The following is a 22,747-nucleotide window of genomic DNA, read 5'->3' as shown; positions in this document are numbered from 1 at the left end:
GGGTTTTACGTGCCAAAACCAGTTCTGATTATGAGGCACGCAGTAGTGGAGTGCTCTGGATTAATTTAGACCACCTGGTTTCAGCACGGAGCTTCGGCACCTTCCAAGATGCACGGCTGTGGCCTATTTAGATGGTCTTGCAGATGCTCAAGGCTGCTATTCAATGCTCGAAGAAGCATCTGTACAAGGTTGGGCACCTGTTCTTGGCGTGAGCACTACCTTGCCACAGGAAGAGCAACAAAACCTTCCCGAGTTACTAGCCGAAATCCCGGCCTGCTTTGCGTCGACTTGAGAAGTCGATCGCACGCCCTTAACAAAGCTCCGAATAATCATTAAACGCACGGCCAGATCAATTCACTAGAACCCTTATCGTGTGGTTCTAAAAGAACGTGCAGCGATAGAGGAGCAAGTAGCTAAAACATTCGAAGACGTAATTCACCCGTGATAGAACCCCTGGGCATCCCCTGTAGTTTTAGTCAAGATGAATGAGCCTGCCTTTTTGTTTCGACTACCGCAAGCAAATCATGTTACAAAGGAAGATCTGTGCCCGCTCCCACGTGTTGATTCCCTCGACTGGCTTCGACAGTCTGGTTACTTCTCAATGGACCTGATAAGTGGTTATTGGCAAATCGAGGAGGCCCCGAAAGACCATGAGAAAACCACTTTGGTGACGCCAATAGAGGCGTCACCAATGCGGTTTGGTGACCCTCCCAGCTTTTACACCACGCTCCCGCCTTCATGTACACTTTAATGGTAAACACATATAATTCAATGCTATCCAATCCAATATATTTGTATTGTTATGGTAATCAGTTGGCGCAGGTTGGTATGAATTTCCACAATTTGTAATTACGAAGGCGCGTCGTCAGATAATGTTGAACAAATTGTTCAACGCTAATAGTGCCTTAATAAGGCGGAAACAGAGCGCGAGCATCTAGGCAACATTTTTAACATACCGGGAACTGGATCTGGAGGGCCCTTGGCTGGAGGCTTAGGTTTCCTGGCTGTGGTGGGTCTGGGCGTGGTGGTTGTAGTGGTTGTGGTGGTGGTTGTAGTTGTAGTGGTTGTTGTAGTAGTTGTAGTCGTGGTGGTTGTTGTGGTGGTTGTTGTAGTCGTGGTGGTGGTTGTCGTAGTCGTAGTTGTGGTGGTGGTGGTTGTTGTAGTTGTAGTCGTGGTTGTAGTAGTGGTGGTGGTTGTGGTGGTGGTTGTAGTTGTGGTTGTCGTTGTGGTGGTGGTTGTAGTAGTGGTGGTGGTTGTAGTTGTGGTGGTCGTTGTGGTGGTGGTTGTAGTTGTGGTGGTCGTTGTGGTGGTCGTTGTTGTGGTGGTGGTTGTAGTAGTAGTAGTTGTGGTTGTCGTAGTAGTCGTGGTTGTGGTGGTTGTCGTAGTAGTCGTGGTTGTGGTAGTCGTCGTTGTTGTGGTGGTGGTTGTGGTAGTCGTGGTTGTAGTCGTGGTGGTAGTTGTAGTCGTAGTAGAGGTGACTGTAGATTCCTTGGCGCCCGGAACAGAAACGGTGGGCCTCGTAATCGGTCTTATTGTGCCCCCTTTCAACGCTCCCGTAGTGCCCTCTTCCACTGCGAAATACCAAGCAAATCGTTTGATCATCAGCACAGGTTTTGAACACCTTGCATGCGCACTTGTATTAACAGAATTTACGAAAGCCATACGGTTTCCTGATTATTCTCTTATAGTTGGCTTCAAAGTTCCATGGGGTCGGAGTGCTGCGGCAGTTAATGGTGGGCTAAAAGCAAGCGAATGTAAGCATATTGTGCTATTGCTATAATTTGCGCAAGTGGACGAGATCGCGAACGCCATTTTTTCTGCTCACAGTTCCTCCTCGCGTAGGCGTTTTGCGGATAATCCAGTTATAATAATAAGTTTCTAATTTCCTCCTCACGGCTAGCTTTTATTTCTTGTGGCCTGTCATCGCTGCTGTCGCGTAGGTAAAGAGCAATAGATGGAAATTTAATGAGTATTCTTTGTGGCATAAAAGAAGAATGATTCATTTAAGATAATGAAAAGCTGACAATCCAAAAAGATACAAGAGAAAGTCTGCCGCTGACGGCACGCTCTTTTGTCCGCACAACCATTCATATGTACATGCATTGCTCTATCGTTGTCGACTCTCTGGCCCCGGGCTGCATCGTCGTCGAAATCCCACCTCCTGTCGCATTTCCTTTGCCCCGAGTGCCACCCCGACACCGTGGCTTACAGTGGAGTATCAATCAACATGCAGTAAAAGACTGTTCGAAGGCTGAATAATGCACGCACGGGGGACCCTATCCCTTGGCGTAACGCACTTCAACACCGTGTCCTTTTCTATACGATTCACCCACCCGAGGGCTGCCTGGACGGTGTTGTTGCAGAATGGCCGCAAAGTGCACAGGGCGGTGATATTGGCACGCTGGCAGTTTTTCTATCGTGAATAACAATAGAAAAACTGTGAATGACCAAACTAATATTTTGGGGCGAGCCTGTGCCCACAAAAGCAAGTGACACTCGAAGCACAAGGATAGTGATGAACACAGTCGCCGATCGTCGAAATGTGATCTGTGGGTCAAGCGCGTCGGCTTTTATACACGACTCATTGAAGGGTATTCGCTGCTGCCCGCGTGACTTCCAGAAACTACCACACAATTGGCATCGCGCATGCACTAAGATTACGCAAGGTTCTGTGACAACAGGCAATGTGCAGAATCATCGATAGCATTTGCGAAACTTCCGATACATGCATGCACGTTCTGCGCCGAGCAAGAACGCTTAACATTTGTCAGCTGGTGAAAAGCGGTCACCGCATAAATATAAACAAGGACACTTGTCAATATTCGCGACGGGTACACACCCGCACACTTACAAAGAAGGCAACAACGGAAAAAAAAATTAGGGGCAGCTTCACACTAGTTGTGCGAACATTGGGCAAAGAGCGAAGCTGGCGAACCCACCTAGCTTTATCTCGGTTCGGCCAAGTTTTTGCGAGGTTATGCTTCGAGACTCAGTCATGTTTTGCGCAAGATCACCCCGCAATCATCGACAGCCCTCGGAGCTACGGACACTCGGTCATTAAAGTATCTGGACGCTTCTGAACGCTCGAACACTTTTGCTCGGTTTCACGGGCTGGTAACTCCGGATCCTTCTACGAATCGCCGGCGTTTCGCCGCCGCTTCAGCGGCGCGATACTCGGGATCGGTCCGAAGTCGTCTCATTCGCTTTCGAGTAGCGGCGCGGCGGCTTTCGCGCCGTGCTTCCTCGTCTTCGGGAGTGACGCTCTTCTTCGGCCGCCCCATCTTCGCCGCGATGTGCTCGGTGCAGTGACGACGGAGCTTTTGTGTCGCCGCGGCAGCGACGCGGAGCTATCGATCTCGTGGGCGGCGCAGTGACGTCACGGCTTAGCTCCGCCTCTGCGTAGCCGCGGCAATAACTCGGCATGGCGCGGTTACGTCATGGCTCGGCGAAGCTAAGCCGATGCGATGCGGCGCGCACAATGACGTCATGGCTCATGCAGCTGTGTCGAGGCTCGGCACGGTCGGCACAGCTGGGGCGAAGCGTTGCTAGGCGACGCATGGTGACGTCATCGCCACGCGGAGGTTCTGCGGCGTACACTCGACGGACCATCCTCGAGCCTAAACAGATTCGCTAGTTCACAGGGGTATCTGCCATTGTGCTTGGACCCTTTCTGCACTACCTTCAGGATCGGCCCATATTTCGGCCGTACACCACCGGAATACCTCCAGCTTACACAGCTTCGCTGTTAAAAAGGAAATCGTCAATACACCTGACAATCGATAAGCAGATTATACTGAAACAGAGATTGCACAAAGCCTCCGAAACGCAGTGGCCGCGGAGCCCAACTGACAAACATGACCGAGTTCAAATGTCCAAGCATCTCTGCTGAAGTGGCCGTAGTTACTCTCAAATGCACATATTCCATGCTCATTGTCGCATATAAGTCGACTCAAGATTCCTAACCTGCTGGAAGGGTGTGCCGAGTGGAGAAGTAGAGCTCTATGTCGAAGAATCGCTCATTTGCTGAGCCCCCGTGTCACCATATTTACTTGAACCATTTCGTGTCTTACCGGTAGCCGTCATCGGTTCATGTTGAGCTTGGGTGCAGGCAGGTTTTAAGAATATCCCTTCGCATTCGGGTTCAGTTCTGACCGAACTTCCGACTCGGGAACGACTTTCCGGTTGGGTTCGCGCAGTGATATGACTATCGTCAAACGCCGTTAGCTATGCTCATCGTAGAAGAAATGCGGCTGCTTCGGCATCGGCACCACTGCTATGGCGCCATGGCGCAAGAAAAAACATTTACGTAGAATCTCCTCAGGGAGTTATCTGAAGGATACGTCAGCATTTCGTAGTGGTGTTGAGAGCTCGCACTCAACACTGCTGGTAATCCTAGCCCTGCTCAGCGGCTGTGGTTGTCTTGGCGCCATTAGTATAAATGCGACAGCGCTACGGCGACACAGCTCTGGTGGTAGGTGGGCGCTGCGGTAGGTGGTGCAACGTGAACTGATGAGGCAAGGAAACTACTTGTCGCGCGTGCATGTCGCGCGTGCATGAGTTCGGGATACTCATTCAATGGGCGAATGCCATTAGCAGCGAATGTAATTCACTATGCCCGTGTAGAAGCAACAAAAAATGACATTGACTCGTAATCTCACTCGCTGCGAATGACATTACATGTGCCGTGTGACAGGGGTATTACGCGAAGGACGGATGGACGGACGGACGCAGGACAGTTTTCTAGTTGGGTAACCATAGAAATGCTTACACATTAAAAACCGACTGCGACCTATCTCAACCTATGTTGAATACGCCCCTAGACAACCAAATTCTGGCAGGGAGCGACCATACACTTCACTGTATACTCGTCGAGTCGTGCTAAGCCGACAAAAGAATTGCGAACAACACTAACGCTTATTGCCGAGCCGAGCCATTGATGAATGTGATCGCACTTACTTATCCTAGACAGCATGTAGTAGAGCAAGCCGGCACCCAGGAGTGTCAGCAGGATGCAGCACCAGCAGAGGGCGTAGCGCAAACGGCGTCTCGCGTCTTCCTCTTCGTCCCTGTACATACAAGCACAGAATCGAAGATTGCTTGCTTGCATAATTGATTGATTGGTTGATTGAGGCTGTTTACGAATTTGAAGAAAAATAGAGCACTAGTTTAAGGGAGATTTACAGGAAGGCTAAACCAAATTGGAGTTCTTTAACGCGTATGATAGTATCGCACACAACTGGTATTAACATCGCCCCAAGCGGAATTCAGATGCCATCAGGGAACGCAGTCAGCGATGATCGTACTTAGTCGCCGATATTTATTGCGACTTATCCAGCGCAGACAGCGAGGGAGTGGAGGGGGGTCATCGAGATGCAAGGACGGTTGACCACAGTTTTGAAGACTTGGATAAGCTTCTTCGATTAGCTTCTCAGTGAAACCACCTTCAAGACATTCTTGCGCACATGAGCAGCCGTTCTGCTTTTTTTTCTTACTCTTGTATATAAAGCGTCCTTAACCTTGCTCTTTGCATTGACGCTAAGTACAAATACCTTCCAACTATATTTGTCCTCTCTATGCGCCCTGTTCTTAATGGGCCCGCTGTAGCGAAAGGTGATGCGCGCGAGTTGGCATTCGTCTTCATTGCTGCCCGAGACTCCACGCGCAATTTCTGGGCTCTACGTGTCGTTCGCGGTGGCGCCATAGCCGATCGACCGTCAATTTTTGTACTGCGCACTTGTAAGCTTTCTAACTCCTCATCTGCACATGTTTTAGTTTGATGGATGTGACACCTACTGTTACCTGATTAAGTTTCTCGAACGCAACCACTCCTGCTGGGACCGAAAAATCATCTGCCGAATTATACCTCCCTGAACACCGAGCGAGACACTACATTTAGCTCCGATTGGGTCGTGTGTGTGGCTTGAGAACAGCGCTGTCTGTGCAGGCTGCCCAGACATGTTCGAGTAATGGCATGTTTACTCTGCAACGATACCAAATTAAAGCACAGTACGGTTTCAAACATATACGTGGCAAAAGTATAACATGTTTTTGTTACATGTGGTTTTACCAAGTGAACTGAAACACCTTTCATGTGAAAAAGGAAAAAAAAAGGAAGGTAATTAGAACGATACTCTCTTATCTTACAAAATACTTTAAACGGTTCACAACGATGGCTGTCTCGAAAATTTTATTTCGTGATAAAAGTACAATACTAATACATAGAATAGTTACCGCAACAGAGCACCAGTCTACCACAGAGTACAAGTGTACAGGTACGAGTATACCATATATTTCAAATTGGGAAGTCATGTAGGGCACTTCAGCGCAGGCAGTCTCTACAAGCTCTTGTAGGCATTCAGTCATTCACGGAAGACCAAACGTTGCAGATCTAGTTAAAAAAGAAACTGTGGCTTCAATCCATGCTGTGAAGGTGGTAGGACAGTGAAGCTGTAAACGACACCCACGATTACCCATTATGACGTCACTTGAATTCACACACGTGGCTCTACAAAGAGTGAAACCAGAAACAAGTGAAATGTACTTAACCACAGCCTTTATTACTTAACAGTGACATTATGTTCACGCTGTTCTTCTGGCGTCTTTACTTTCCGTGGTCTACCCATGGTAGCCTGGAATGAACTGAATGAGTTGCTAGACCATGGTGACGTCACTACGTGATTTCTATGCTGTTGGGTACTTTTCCACTCGGCGTAGCTTACGCAACCGTATTCTTTACCAGGAAACACACGTGGGAGAAAGGAACGTGCTTCACATTATTCGCAGTCGTCATTATATATGATATATTATACGGTTTGCACTTCACACGAGGGTTTTGAATGACGTCAACCCCTTTCGAAGGAGCTGCAAACCTAATCTTTACCGCAAAGCGTCAGAGGGTGTTCCCATTGTTCACACGCGCTTTATTATCCATCATGTGGTTTTGATACTTATTTTGTGGTTTTTCTTTTGAAAACGAGTGCTGAGCTGTATGCTGTATGCCTGATTTCAAAGGATATATGCAGTTTATGTTGAATATTTAGCCTGGCGTTATGTGCTTACGCCAACGACACGAAAACTTTATTGACTGGTAGAGGTATACAGCTTCGCTGTAATCATAGAAAACTAAGAGTTCTCACCTCACATGAAATGCTGTAGAGGTGGGAATTTATAGCATTTTTACTCGCAGCTATCAGAGAAAACTACGATAATATTTATCTTAATGCTTTGCGAAGTAATTAGAAGGGATTCTATTGTGTCTAGAATAATAATTTAGCAGTATTTTTATCTAAGAGAAAGCCGCAGCTATGATAGGTCACCACACGTGTTTGGCATTCAGATGTTTTTCAAGAAAAAAAAGTGTCTCCTGACCGTTTTCATTTCTCCGCGTTTTCAATTTGTCACAGCGTTAATTACAGATAGTATAAATTACGCATGTTTCTTTCCTGCTGCAATTTATCTAGCTTTTTTGCCGCTTCTTTCGTGCAGCTGACATGTCTTCTTTTATTGGTCCTGTCATAGTTACGTTTGGTCCCAGTAACGCATTATATGACGCTGTTAGCTCCATTAGTGAGCTAAACTTATCGGGTAACGCATTTCGATGGGGGCGAAATGCGAAAACACCCGTGTGATTTAGGTGCACGGTAAAGAATTCCAGGTGGTCCAAATTTCCAGAGTCCCCCACTACGGCGTGCCTGATAATCAGATCGTAGTTTTGGCGCGTAAAACCCCATAATTTAACTTTTTTTAACTCATCGGATAAATGAAGTGTCTTGAATAGGAATGGAATTGCGGTCAAAAAAAATCATTTGGAGCTCGGATTAGCTGACGTAATAAGGAACAGGGTATATAAAGTTTTAACGTTGCCATGGCAATACAGAGACGCGAGAAGCGCAATCGCACTGTCAGCGCTGACGTCGTGCTTTCCTGGCATCGAACGCGCATGTGTGAACAGCACGTGGTGATGTGGAATGTGAAATGAGTCGTGTTTCAAACTGCAAATACGCCGAATTGACGTGGATGCAACGTCATGCTCCGATCATTTGGCTCTGCCAGAGACAGGCCAGCGTTCATTCTTCCCGCTGGAAGCACAGCGGCAATCACAGGGCAAAGCAGTGAACTGGGCTAGTCGGTGCAATGTAAAACAGATAAAAAGAAACATTGGAAACACTAGTCCAGCTAGTCCTGTCGTATGCTTCATCTTGTTTCTCTAGTTTCCGCAGTTTTTTTTATCCGTTTTAATCTAGAGCGGGCCTGGACGCACTCATCAGACTGACCGTGGCTGGCATGAGCGTTGACCGCAAGCGCATTATTGTTTTTGAGCACCTGTGTGCATAACAAAGAGTTGTGCAAACACTCGTCTCAACGCAGCGGGCGGTAAACGTCGAGCCAGGAGGTATGCGATGTCATGGCAACCGCTCGCTCTGCTGGTAATAGTGTATCCACACGACGGGCCGAATCCGTATTTGCAGTGCCAGACGGCGCATCACGTGACCTCACATCAGCGATTCGCGTCGTCCGAGCGACTCTCGGGCGGAAACCGCCAAGCTGTTTTTCACAACCGGATACCGGCGGGGTAACGCTGTAGGTTTATCCTGCAAGAAACCTGTGTCTGGCAACCTGTACACTTTTCTCCTGCTCGAGAGCAGACGCATGGAAGTCGGCATCAGTTGTCTGCTTCGTGGCGCATGCCATTGAATAGTGCGCTTCAACAACAATCAATCTGCGCGACAATGCCGCGTTTTACTTTGTTCACCTCGTGAAAGAGTTTCCAACTTTGTGGGACCTCAGCCGAGCGGATTATGCAGCAGTCGTTAAAACACAGTCTCTTTGGGAACAGATCGTCCAAGAGATGAGCGAGAATAGGCCAACGAAAAGGCCAATGGCTTACAACGTCGGTATGTAGTTCGACATATTCGAGGCTGATGCTGTGACGAATGCAAGGTGTATGAACAACTTTGTTTGCTCAGAATAGCGACGAAAAAGCGTGCAAAAAATTGGCAGACAACATTTAGGGCTGTGGGAATGCGGAAAATATTTTTTTTCGCGCGTTCTTTCTGGGCGCCAGCTCTCGCCTGCGTTCTAACTGCGCCTCGGTAAGGCCAAAGCAAAATGAGCCAAGCGTCGCAACGCGTTGATACTCGAAGGACCATGGCGTTCAATATGAGTTCAATCGGCTTTCAATCCAACAAAGGAAAAAAAAATCACCACCCCTTCCGCTCCGTGAAGATGGTCGAACAGCGAAACTGTGAATTCGCGGCTGCTTGGCTGGCCCAAACTGCGTTACTTGTGGACGCATCGGCGTCCACGGGCGATGGCGTTCATAGCGCGTTCCTCACGACGTGACGAAGCTCTCGCGGGTGCTCACGTCGGGCTGCTTCTTCCTCGAGAGTATCGCCAGTGTTGGCCATTCTCGAAGAACGAAGGCATAGCCAGAACTTTCTTCATTCCGAGCCTCTCACCGACATACTTTTCGCGAACGCTCATTGGCTGCCTGACTCACTCACTCGCCCTCTTCTCGGCGCGGCGCAGCTGCCTGTCTCACTCTCGCCCCCTCTCGCTCCCAGGTCACGTGACCTGCGTGACGCCAAGCAGCACGACGGCACAGCGTCGACCAAGAACAGTTCCGGTGTTAAAAAAGAAAGCCGCCGTGGCGTCGGGGAAGAGTGTTCATCTGGCACCCGAGAGGCCCGGGTTTGATTCCCTCCCACACCGACATTTACGAAGCCTTCTTTTCGAAGGCATTAATTTACGTTGTTTACAGTAGCTCCCAAATGAAATTTGACGCCAATTCGAGCATTTTTAAAGTAGTCGAGCCGACTTTCGCCGTCGCCACCAATTTGATCTTCATTTGACCACAGCTGCGCCATAGCCTTGGCAACGCATCACGTGACTTCCGCACCGAGCTCCGCCGGCATCTGACCGGCGTCTGACCACCCCCGCGGATATTCCCCGGTGATCTGCTTCAATGGAGAGGGAATGCCAAGCGCGCGAAGCTAGCGGCGGAGACTGAGGAAGTGAGAGCCGTTCGGTTCGTAAAACGCTTGGACTTGTCGGCTTACATTTTATACCTTGCTTAAGGATGAGTGTATACCTAATTTTAATTATTACAGTTTAAGTTAACCAAGTGAAACCAACACTTAACCAGGCTAAACCAAGCTTTCGCTTGGCGAACTACTAATCAAGCGAGGAATTGTTAGCCTATGCTTGAGTAATTCAAACTCATGCCAGCGTTAATGGATAGTAGTTTCGGGAAACGGGCCCGAAGGCTTGAGCAGTCGGGCTACCCGGGCAGTCTACTGACGTGAGTAGCGGGAATTCAGCTTCCGTAAGCAAGCGATAACTAGCACCCCCAATTCTACCAACCCCCAGGAAAAGAGTCACCGTCATTCCTTACATTCACAGATTGTCCCATAATCTCAAGAAAGTTGGTCGGCGTGCTGGCGTCGATGTTCTGCTTTCGGCATCAGATAAGCTGTCACGCTTATGAAGGCCGGTTAACTGCAATTCTAAAGAAAAAATAGCTGAAGAACTGACTTGTAAACAACACCTACTGCGCACGCGACAAAGCGGTTATAATAGATTACTCTTTCCTGCGACCGCGAATACATTGGTCAAACGGGACGCTGTCTCAACGAACGACTAAAGGAGCACAATAATCATGTTTTTAACTCCTTTTCTGCTCATCTCGGTATCCATTGCCGAGGCCACCGTTGCAAAGCCTTACTCGATAGCACACAAATTATCAGTCGCAACAAAAACGAACATACTAGAAAAATTATATTCACAAGTCTGGAGAGCGCTGTGCAAGGTCCCCTTCATTGTCACTGTGCAATAAATACGTGCAATATTTAGTCACATGATGTGCATATCATATGTTGGAAGCTGAGTACCGAACACGTGCCATCCTTCTGTTATTTCTGTTGTGCCTTAGCGTGGAATTTAAGGCTTGGTTATGTGCGCAATAAAAATTGTTGTAAGGCAGCGCTCTTTCCTGTCACTTGTTCGCGCGGTCAATCAAAGAATTGGATCAAGATCCACTTGGTGATTGCCCGAAGAAAGCGGTCTCACCTGTGGTCCCGATGCATCCTGTACGCTTCGCTCCAGGCGCTGTCCACGTCAGTGCCGTGTGGTGCCGACGTGAAGAAGCTCATGGCGGTGCCCACGGAGGTGGCTCCCACGGAAGTGCCTCCCACGGTTGTCTCTCCACCGCGGTCGGTGTACGCCGTTTGGCCGAAGCCTTCTGAGCGCCGTCTGTGGCCATACGGGGAGTCCACTTCCTACGCGCCCAGCCGCCAAGCAAGAGGATAGGTTGAATGCACAATTTGGCAAAGCGGTGGTGGAATCGGTAGCCGCCGTGTGCACGCTACACCAAAGGTTGAGAAAGTGATGGAAGTTTATTTATTGCATTGACGGCTCTCTCTGTCCGAAATACTGGTTACTACCTGAGATTTCGCTTGGAGGTTGTGAAATTCTCTGAACGCGATTGATGTGCTGCACGGAGGGTCATCAGAGCGTGAGGCGGAGATGCTCTGGTGGAATGGCCGCAGCTCGCGCACGAATGCTGCAGTGAAGGGAAAGAAGCATTCGCAAAATTGGGAAAATTCGACGAGCGCCCATTAGGTGTGGGGGACGCTTGGCTATAGACCCCGCAAACCTGGAAGGACAGGTGACCTCGCTGGCGCTCCATAGGGTGTGTATAGGCTTCGTCGGACATTGTTAGTGTTCGTGCTTGGCGGATCAAGGAAATATTGTGGCGGATGCATGTACGAAGAGGCGCGGGATGGGTGCATCTCGACTTTTGCGTGTCTCACATGCTGAAACTCGGCAAACTGGGCCAAGTCGTTACTCCGAGGACCAATTTCGGGGACATTTATAAAAGGCATGGGTGCAAGCGAGTACGCCACGGAGGAGAAACGCAAATACAACATGCACATCCACACACGCACACATGTTCCCAGATATAAGATGTGTGTTAATGTAGCTTGGTGCCAAAGTTGACATTGAGCCCCCTACTATGCCGTCTGTTATAGGCCTTCTCTGTGGAAGATTTGCTTCATGCCTTTGAACTCAGAAATCAGGCTATTGATTTTTTTACCTCGAAAGAGAAAGCACTGTGTAGTCAAATCTTATTCCCTTGTTTCGAACAATGTGCTGCGTTATGAAAGCGTTCTGCCGCGTGGTTGTCAGGGCTCCATATAGATGTTACTGGAACACAACTGGAATGATGCGAATAACAACTTGCAGCCATCGCATGGGGTGACGGACGCAGTCCACGAGATACTCGATCGAGACCGTCATGTGTCGAAATGTTTCCCCGCCCTTTATTTGAAGGCCAACGGCAACGAAATTATGAACGACGTGGAATGCCCAGTTTTAGATAACTTAGACATACAGTACGGACGTTGTGCAAAATTTTACTTTCTGAATATCAGTGGATGCGTGACAAAATGCTCGCAAAAGTCTTTCTTACTGAAACTTACAAAAACGCCACATTACCCCTTCCTGGAAGTGACGCACCACGTAGACCGTAGACGACCACCGGCCGGGCCACCTTCTTCCATTCCTTGTGTAAAGTGCCCGTGTACCGGCGAACAGGTCCCGCACGTCTGTGAGCCACTGAGGATACTCTGCTAGCTACCGAACACGACCCGCTTACTTTCTTAGCCCGTCCGGCTCCCTCAAGTGCAAGACTCACACGTTGGCCATTGGCGCTCCAAAAATATGATCTGGAAATCGTACACATAAAGGGTGCACTATACTCGGTGCGCTGTTCCCGCACCGTTGCGCGGCCGCGATGTTCTGTTAATGTGAAGTATTCTTCTCCGGGCCAAACCGGTTTTCTGTATCTGGTTGTGTACGTAAAGGAGCGGAGCCTAGATGCCTTCTGCCTACCCTCGGAGATGAAGAGCCCCTTGGGGTGAGCAAGTTAGAGGTGCGGATATAGTCCGTCGTAACGCGGACGCGATCTACCCAGGGCGCAGTTAAGCCATAGAGTAACATAGTAAACGACAAGAGTGGATCAAGGAGGTTTAAATAAAACTTGCTGGAGAGGAGGGGACGCCCCTGAGCTGAAGCCGCGCGCCGCCATATTGCCATAGGCAGAAAGCGCGCCTTCCGCCACGGCAGCCGTAGTGCGTATAGTCAGCGTGATGGCGTCAGGAAGTTGTAATGCTTGCATCGTGCGTTGTGTACGGCTGCCCAAATCGAGCGAAAAAGAACTCTAGGATTACGTTTCACTTGTAAGTGGCGCATTTTGAGCTTCATGAGACCTGCTCTGCCTGTCGGAACACATGCTGACAGCTCGCAATTTGTCTGCAATTTCACATCGCACGGTCATTGTTTTTGCCTAACAGGTTTGCCCAAATGTGCGAAGCACGTGGGAGAGGCCTGTTGGGCGGGAAGGCTGCAAGCCAAACGACGGCGATCACTTATGTTTGAGGCACTTCACGCCGGGTTGTTTCGACCGGACTGGGCAGAGGCTGTGACCGGGAAGTTTTTCGACCGTGTTTGACGCATTTCCACACAACCTGCAAAATCTGGTTAGTGCACATTCTTGCGCTAGTTGAAATCGCCAGCGTGAACGCGAATAGGAAAAGAGCACACCGTTTGCTTCTCGCTGAAATTAAATAGATCACTCTCTAGATTTTTTCATCGGTTGCTGTGTTGTCTTAATTAAAAGGGTTGCTCGCAAGTACGAGGTGTTAAGTAGCGTCATTTGGGAAATATACGAGCAGCTGTTTTGTCTTACGTTTGTGCCTTTTCTGTTCTTATATTTGTGTTTGCTCTATGCATTGCAGCGAGTACAACTGTGCAATTATCGTTCCAGCTGGAAAGAAAGCGACCACCACAGAGGCCCTGGAGTACTCCAGCCGACAGAGGTGTTGATGTTGGCAAATTGTTGAAGATGGGGCAGTTGCATTACCTACAAAGCAGCATTACAAAGAAATGCTTCATGTTTCTCAAGAGGAGATAACACAGCTCAAGAAGAAGATCAAAATTCTGCACCAGAGCAAGCGGAGATTCACCAAAAAGAACCAGATTGGTCAAGAGATCATCATCATCTTCATAAGCCTATATTTTATGTTTGATGATGATTATGATGATCTCTTGACCAGTCTGGTTCTTTGTGGTCAATCTCCGCTTGCTCTGGCGCAGAATTTTGATCTTCTTCTTGAGCTGTGTCATAAGGAATACCGAGGACTAAAAGCTTATGTCTGAGGATGGCATGGAGGTGCTCACTGCAGCCTTTTCCCCTGATAAACAGCAACTCCTCAACAGGGCAGACAAAGACCAGAAAGGTACGTACCCATCTGAGTTGCGTGCATTTGCGTTAAAGCTGCACTTCTATTCTCCGTCAGCTTTTGAGTACATGTACGCTTAAAGTTTAATGGAGCACTGCCAGCAGAGCGCACTATACGAGAATGGTACAGTTCCATCAACGGGGATCCTGGCTTCACAGCTGAATAGCTGTCTTTCTTGAGAAAGCTTGTCCAATGCCGCACGGAGACTGTACTGTACTTTGATTGTTGATGACATGTCAGTCGGGAAACATGTTGAGCTTGTGGGCGACAAAGTGGTTGGATATGTGGAATTTGGAACTGGAATGCATATAGATAGTCTTCCTGAAGCCAATAATGCATGTGTGTATATCCTCTTCGGCTTGAACATTGCGACTTAAGTTGCCAATTTGGTATTTTTTATTGATTCATTGACAGAAGCAAAGAGAGCCAACCTAACGAAACAGTGTATTGAAAAGCAAACATCAATAGATGTTGGGGCTGTTTCACTGACATTTGATGGCATTGCATCAAACATCACCGTGGCGAAGTGGCCGAACTCTACATAAGCATAAGACTCCATCACATGACGAAAGAAAGAAACAGGGAAATGAGTGCCGAAAAAGTGAAGGTCTGCTCTTACGTACGAGGCTGATTATTGTTAAAGGCCAGTGATACAGACCCTTTGCCGGTGTTCATGCTTGCAAGGAGAATGCCATAAAGAAACAAATAAAAGTTGATTGCATTGTTATCTGCCATTTGATTACTTATTATTAACTACTCCTCTTAGGTGTAGGTAACCTCCGCTCCATCAGTTTCAGTTAAACTTCTTCGGAGTGGGCACTCGAGCCGTTTCGCGGCCAAGCGATGGAGATTTGCCAATCCGGCAGGTAGCCCTGCGTGTTTCCCGAGGAGATAGCTGCGGCCATAGCTAGCAGCTTCACAGGCGGCACGACCGAGCACGCGCGAAGCCAGTCAGATCCTTTCTCCAGGCTGGCTACGTCATTACTCTGTTAAGTGCGCCCGAGGATAGTTGTTGGGTTCTTCTGCCAGCGTCTGACACTACTGCTTCGTCGCTGTTTCTTGGTAAGGCCGCAGGTAGTTCGTTTGCACGTTGTTAAAGGCTTGTCAGTGTATTTCGTTGTGTCACTGTTAGCCACATGAACAAGTGACGTAGGGGGGCATCGCTGCCTTTATACCATAAACAGCGGCTGTCCATTTGTAATGTAGCGTTTCATTTTGCGTTCTTTATTTTTTTTGCCATGCGCAGCAATGTGTCGTGATGGCAGCGATAACAGCGACGCTGCAGAGGCCGATCTGCGAGTCACGTTCCAAACAATAGGAAAACTAGTCGTCGCAGTCTACGAGGCAAGGGCTGCGACGCTATCGATATTTTAAAGCCCTCAACCAACCCCATCGATTATGATAAACGTGTTTGTGAACGGTATTCGCGCATCTGCGCTTGTGGAAACTGGAGCCGCGGCATCTGTTATGGTCGCGAAAGTGAGCGACGAAGAGCGTCGCACCCGAAGAAGAGGAAGCGCGGCGCGAAAGCCGCCGCGCTGCTACTCGAGAGCGAGTGAGACGACTTCGGTCCAGTTCCGAGCATCGCGCCACCGAAGCGGCAGCGAAACGTCGGCGATTCGCAGAAGATCCGGAGTTGCGAGCCCGCGAAACTGAGCAAAAGCGTTTGAGCCTCCGGAAACGTCCAGATACTTTAATGACCGAGTGTTGGTTGCTCCTTGGGCTGTCGGTGATTCCTAGGTGATCTTGCTCAACACGTGGCCGAGTCTCGAAGCCTAACCTCACGAAAAATTGGCCGAACCGAGATAAATTGAGGTGGCGTCCCCAGATTTGCTGTTTACCCAGTCTTCGCGCCACTAGTGTGAAGCTGCCCCTAATTTTTTCCAGAGCTTTTCGTGACGCATAACCACTCAAACTTATTGTAGGTAACTTTTTCTTTTTTTCACGGAGCGTAGCTACTTAGCATTGGCGAAAATTTTACGCTTTATAAGCTATACACCATAAACGAGATGCTATTCCGCACATGTAGAATCCCGCCATACTGTCAAAAGCGCAATCTGGTCAGCCCTGATTGGCACAGAGGTCTGCTATTGCTTCTCTCGTTGGCTTAAAATGTCGCCATAACAGCACTTCACTATATGTCCACACGTGACAATGTCCATAACAGTACTTCTGGCTCCAACTGATCTGACGCCGCGCATTGCCGCAGACTCCGTCGCGCATGCGCAGAGAGCGCCCCTCTCCACCTCCCTCGTGGTGTCGACCGCTCCGCCATTTCGCGCGAGGAATACTTGGAAGTTTGGCAGATGCGGCCCGGCGCAGCGGGCAAAATATAGGAGCACTACCGCGAGTAGGATGGGAGCTATCTATACTCTCGGCGGCGACGTAGGAGCTCGCCTGACGGCGCCACTTGCGGCCGGCGATTCGCCTCAGTTGTTTGCCACATTGACGTACCCAAAGTCTTGTGCGCACGCGCGTGTGCTACGCTGGAGCACAACCTGGTATTCTTGGCGCGAAATATTAGCTAACCCCGTACGCTGTCGTATCCCACACCACTGTATTTCTGTCTCCTTAGCGTTGCGCCTAACATTTCTCGTTCCGTCGCTTGTTGCCAGGGTCGTACGTTCTTCTCTAGCTTCTACGCTAATCTTAAAGTTCGTACCCCACGTGGCAACACCGCTTACCGCCTGCTTTTAATGCTGTCCAAACATTCGTTGCATCAGGCATGGGGGAGCCGGGTCTGTTGTTTGTAATGCCAAATAATCGGGGCGCTCTCATAAATGATATTCGCAATTTACCGTCGTATCCGTCTGGCTTTGTGAAGAACTATTGCGCCCCTTGGTGGTCGCGGTTTTAACGGCCGGTGCACTGGCTTCTGTTGACGGTCTCGAGCTCCCGCGGTTCGCCCGGGTGTTCGCCGCATCTGCAGCGGCGACCAGCACCGGAACGGCGGGCTCGCCCATTCCGCGTCGACATGCGGCCACCTACGAGAACGCATCTTGCATTTTTGGCACAAAGTACGTGAAAACAGAAGTGTTGTTCAGAGAACCGCTGAACTGGCGTCGATATATTCTGCAGGATGTAACAGCTGAGGAGGAGTACTGACGCATGCTACCGAGTTTGTATCACAACTGCCACATGTTTACCGCTTTTAAACAAATACATCTCGGCAAGCAGTAAGGTTGGAAAGAGACGTTGTTTCGTTGAGGCATTGAAATTGGCCCCAAATTTCCAGGTCTTGCGTCATCAATGTCGTCATAACAGTGACAGAGATAATTTTCCTCATGTCGTGTAGAAGTAAGTCTAGGTAGGATTACTTTGCTAAAAAAATACGAGTGCTCCGCAACCATTGGTACGTAAAATAACGATCAGCCTATTCCGATGTCCTACACCTGCGCCACTGATTGGTTCAGCAGCTTTGCCACTCCAGTCGTGATGCTGACGACTTTACGAAATTGGTGTACTTTCGACCAAAGGCACCATTTGCGGCCGTCGCCATGCGATCAATTTGGTCGCACATAATCAGCGACTCGCAGGTGTGAATAGCACCTTACAGCGACGTTCAGAAAGTCGTATGCATCTTAACGAAGTGTGCGGCACGGCATAGTTACTGTTGCCCATACTCAACACAATTCCTTCTAGCAGCTCTTGTATTTCCCTTTAACAAGAACATATATACTTTTTCACAATATGTTGCTTCGAAGTGCCACTAAACAAAAACTACTCTGCAGGGAAGTAACTTACAACATGCTTACCGTTGGCGGCTTGGTGAGGTCTGGAAGAAAGCCAGGAAACCGAATGATGAAATGTCCCCTATGCACCTTGCTGCTCGTCGCTTGTCCACTAAGTTACTAGTTAAAAAAAAACGTGATCCAAATAAATGATTCCTTCTGAATTTTCGCAGGCACTATTTATTATTACTTCCCTGAACTTGTTTTACAATCATTATTTAAATAAGTTTGCTACTTTCGTACAACAGGTGACCCGACAAGTGTTAGGGCACCTAAATGTTCGCAAAATCGAGAAATATTCCTGCGCTGAACGCTAGTGAAGTTCGTCCGAATGAAAGCCCGATTGTAGCAGCCTACCATGATGAAGCTGCACTCACCCACAAGTTTCCTCGCGGATGCACTCATGATCCCTGAAATAAAAACCAGCGTTGTGAATGATACATTTCTCCGCGTGGCAGCATTCTTTACTCAACAAGAAAAGCAAGTTTCGCGACTTAAGATGACGTCAACAGAGCTGTAATAATCAGGATAAGAATAGAAACTGCGTTGTCCAGGTTAAAGTGAAGACAGTTTAGACGCCTAAAATAGAGAGCACATTCCTTTCTAATTATTCAGTGTGTTTCAGCGAACACTCTAAAAAATTTCTAAAGGTTGCCTGCGGAAGATAGCACAATTCTAGTTGATGAGCTAGTCTATTCGAAGAGGTGGATATTAATTGCACAAAATTTTGAATTGCATAATTGACTAATTAACAAAAATGCACTAAGTATCTTTTTAACTAATTACCTTATGGCCAATACTGCAATTTAAAAATTCTAGCCTTGAAGTTCGCAAGGTGGATCCACTTGGGACGAATTCATAGAATGACACCAGTTTCGAGATATTAATTTCCGCACTTCGCGGATAAATGCATTGTTACTTTTGTACAGTTACTTTTGTGCTTCGATGCATAAAACGACGTTTTTCTAAGAACGTATCTGGAAGGCCAATGCATTTTGCCGCGAAGATCGGAAATTAATATCTCGAAATTGGTGTCATCCTGAGAATTCGGTCCAAGTGGATGCGCCTTGCCAACTCCACCGCAAGAATGTGCCAATTGCAATATGGGCCATAAGGTAATTAGTTAAAAAGTTAATTTGTAAACTTTTCTTAATTGGACAATTGTGCGTTTCAATTTTTCGTGCAAGCAATGTCCGCCTCTTCGGGTAGATCAGCTCATGAACTAGAGTTTTGCTATCTGCCACCGGCAACCTTTAAAACATTTTGAAAGTGTTCTCTGAAACACTGTAATAAGGCCACATGAGAAGAAATTTAAGATGCGAATAGCATTTCTATGCCTACACGACGAGGGAACCCGTCCGTCCGTCTGTCCGTCACGTAAGACGAAAAGCGCAGCAGCAACAGCGTCTGTCCGCATCGCAAATCACTTTCAAGATAGGGCAGTTCGTGTCGACGCAGTGCTGTCGCATACAGGGCGTTCAAAATTAAGCTTTACGGAATTTGTAGGAATCGCCTGTGGCAGGTGGCATAATTCTTATCATTGAGCTGGGTTATTCGATGAGCTGTTCATTAGTAGCACGAGAAATCGAAACAAATATTCAACAGAAATCACTAATTCACTTCTTAGTTAATTACTTTACCACCCATATTGCAATTTACGAATTGTAGCCGGTGAAATTTCAAGACGCTTCCACTTGAAATGAATTCCCAGGATGATACCAGGGGCGCTATAACGTAAAGCTATTCCAAACAGTTTTTATTCCAATCTCCTGACGTCAAATTTACGTAAGCACCGACGCAAGCATCGGGCGGTGACCCGCAGCGTTGTCTGAACAACCCGATCGAACACTCTCCTCGTTTATAGGAGGTACCCTTTGTTCGCTTTCAAAACGAATAACATTGCCTGCACTGAGAGGTGTTTGCTATCTAATTGGCTGACAGGAGGCGAGGAGCACGCTCTAGTGGAGAGGGGTTCGAATGGGGCCGAGCCAGCACAGTTAAAATAGATAACCGCATGAATAGGGTGGTGCCGGCTTCTCCGATTGGTCCGCTTCGCCTTACTTAGCTTGCGGTGGCTGGTCGAAAATCGCGGTGGCGTGCAACGGAAGCATAAGAATGCCGCTCGAACGGATCCTCTGCAAGGAAGAATTGGCAGAGCGATGTCGTATACGTGCGGAAAGGGCTCGATAACGTTTTACTGCCACGCAAAAAGGTTTATCATGCGCAAATAAATACATGCTCACCGGCAGGTGCGAGTAGCGAGGGCCTTAGCGATCGGCAGGCAGCCATCTCCTATTGCTTTCGGAACGGGGCAGTCTCTGGCTATTCAGAAAAATTTCAGTTTTGTTCGGCATATTAATTCATTTTTTTAGCGTACACGTCACTTTGACGTGGTGAGTTTTCACGGTTTTGTGAGGTCGCGTGACAGACAGGCCAAGGGGTGCAGCCCGAAAACATTGGACCAATAGCAGAGGGCTAATGGTGAAAAGGCGTCGAATCAGGAATAATTATTTTCTTTTGTGCGGTTTAATCATGCATAATCAGTGTGTAATCTTTATATCAGATGGGGAGCTATCGCGGTTTTCGTGACGTCGCGTGACAGACAGGCGAAGCTAGGTGTGGCCCGAAAATGTTTTGACCAATCCTGGTGGGCTGATTGCAGAATTGGTATAGAAAAGTTTGTAATAGCTTTACGTTATAGCGCCCCTGTTTCGCGATATTATTTTTCAAAGTGTGGGACGAAATACATGGGCGTTCCAGTTACTTTTGTGCTTCAATGTATAAAACAGCACTTTGGTAAAAACGTAAGTGGCACAACAGTGCATTTTGCGGCGAGTTCGATGGCGCTTATTTCCGAACTGGTGTCATTCTTGAAATTCCTTCCAACTGGACACAACTGACAAGCTCACCGGCTACAATTCATAAATTGCAAAATGTGTCTTGTACTAATTAACTTAGTTATTTGTACATTTTTGTTAATTAGTTGGATATGTGTTTAGACTTCTCGTGCTACTAATGGCCGCCTCATCGAATAACCCAGCTCAGTGGTAAGAATTATGCTACCTGCCACAGGCGATTTCTAAAAAGTCTGTAAAGCTTAATTTTGAACGGCCGGTATACTGGTCGGATCAATTTTTATAACATTAATAATGACAGCGGGCTGCGTGGAGATTAGCAAGGGGAACAATGCTTACGCATACTTAGACAACTCCCAGAGAAGTTCCTGCGCGATTTTTTTTTACTTGAGAATAAACCGCAGTATAATGCACAAAAATGTAGTAAACAATGGACGTACAATATAGCAGCTCGCGCTTAAAGTCTGACTCCTGGAAAAGTGAGTGCGAAGTCTCGAGAAGTGGCGCCAGTTCAGTGCAGTTCGTCAGGCGATGAAACCATTTATTACACTTCCACATTTCCCGGTCTTACAGAGAAAGCGCGTGATTATATTTAATAAGTGCAACATTATTCATTTTGGACGGTGCACCAAAGAGAATGCTGTCTTTATTTCCAATAAAAATAGTTTCAGTTGTATATTACGTAGCGGAACAAAACATTCTCCATAGTAGTAGTAGTCAAGCGCATCGAGTTTAACGAGCCACACCCCTATCTTATTATGAGGCACGCCACAGTGGCGAACTCTGGAATACCTTGGACCACCTGTGGTTCCTTAACCTGCAATCTGTAATCTCTGTACACGGGCGTTCTTGCACTTCGTCCCCATCGAAATGCGGCCGCCGCGGCCAGTACTTGATCCCGCGACCACGTGTGCCGAAGCGTAACGCCAAAACAAACACGGCAGGTAAAAGACTCTGCTCATGCCATGGTACTCATGCTCATGGTACTCATGGACCCATGCTCATGGTATGACTGACAATAGCTCGCTTTCAAAGGCGTTTTGAGGTTTCTTGGTAGGCCACATTCCAGCAAGTTACTTCTCGATTTACACTTAAGCTGTGGGCGCAGCATCTACCTTGTTCCTCTCCATAGGGCCTGGCAACCATTTTGCCTTCGGGTGAAATAACTGCAAAGATATCTGAAATATGCTCACCCACGTGGGTGGAACAAGTGCAGGAAATCCTTGGCCACCACTTGCTTTGAAGGAAGGATGCGGACTTCTCGGACCAGCGTTGCTCGAAGAGAGACCTGAGCGAGGACACGTCCGAGCCTCAGCCCTAGTGCTTCTTCTTCTGCTCCTCGTGAAAAACTGTTTGCTTGCTTGTTTTCTTCATATGCCATCGCGCATACCCACTGCGGGGGATTAGCCAAGAATCTGGCTGATGTGGGTGGAGAAAATTTCAGGGAAAAAGTATTGTGAGGGAACAGTTGAAATTACGCACTGAAACAAACTTATGTTAGATACATTTTTTTAAGTGAAACTTTATATGCCTAGGCGAACCGAAAAAGCGTCTGTTAGTTACCGGTCCACAGACAACTATCATCATCAGCATTGGCTCTAGTGTCGTCGTCTTCTTCCACAGCTGGGTGCGTTGCCGCCCATCATTCCAGCGTAGAATTTCACATCTGTCGTCGTAATGGGGAGGCCGCGGATATGAGCCATTGCTCAAGGGGGTATGAGCAATTCATTGTCTTACATAACGGACAGATTTCATTTGGAAGCAATTTAATTTCGAAGAATCGCAAGCGGCCATGGCGGGTGAATGCTACTAACCACGCCGGACTGCGGGCATCCCGTCAGTGACGTCGTTGTCTCGCTTG

The 22,747-nt window shown here is 48.0% G+C and overlaps 1 protein-coding gene across 1 annotated transcript; it reads right to left on the bottom strand.

Moving 5' to 3' along the window:
- Nucleotides 1-892: 892 nt before the first annotated feature.
- Nucleotides 893-22,267, bottom strand: LOC119463810 (histidine-rich glycoprotein-like). The gene is made up of 4 exons (XM_037724634.2): nucleotides 22,084-22,267; nucleotides 11,442-11,560; nucleotides 11,068-11,276; nucleotides 893-1,571 (listed from the first exon to the last, which is right to left on the bottom strand). The coding sequence occupies exons 1-4, from the start codon at nucleotides 22,265-22,267 to the stop codon at nucleotides 992-994; spliced, it is 1,092 nt and encodes a 363-aa protein (XP_037580562.1). The 3' UTR covers nucleotides 893-991.
- Between the last annotated feature and the right edge of the window lie 480 nt (nucleotides 22,268-22,747).

The sequence above is a fragment of the Dermacentor silvarum genome, chromosome 9, assembly GCF_013339745.2.
Source record: "Dermacentor silvarum isolate Dsil-2018 chromosome 9, BIME_Dsil_1.4, whole genome shotgun sequence".
NCBI lineage: Eukaryota > Metazoa > Arthropoda > Arachnida > Ixodida > Ixodidae > Dermacentor > Dermacentor silvarum.
The sequence above is the reverse complement of the archived record's forward strand: the minus strand, read 5'-3'. Positions and strand labels throughout refer to the sequence as shown.

Bases quoted from the DNA above. Each gene is read 5' to 3' on its own strand.
- LOC119463810 (XM_037724634.2), bottom strand. From the start codon at position 22,267: ATGGCATATGAAGAAAACAAGCAAGCAAACAGTTTTTCACGAGGAGCA. The intron at 11,277-11,441 runs GTAGTAACCAGT...CTGGGCGCGTAG, and splicing joins ACCTCCAAGCGAAATCTCAG to GAAGTGGACTCCCCGTATGG. The intron at 1,572-11,067 runs GTGAGACCGCTT...GGTATTTCGCAG, and splicing joins AGGATGCATCGGGACCACAG to TGGAAGAGGGCACTACGGGA.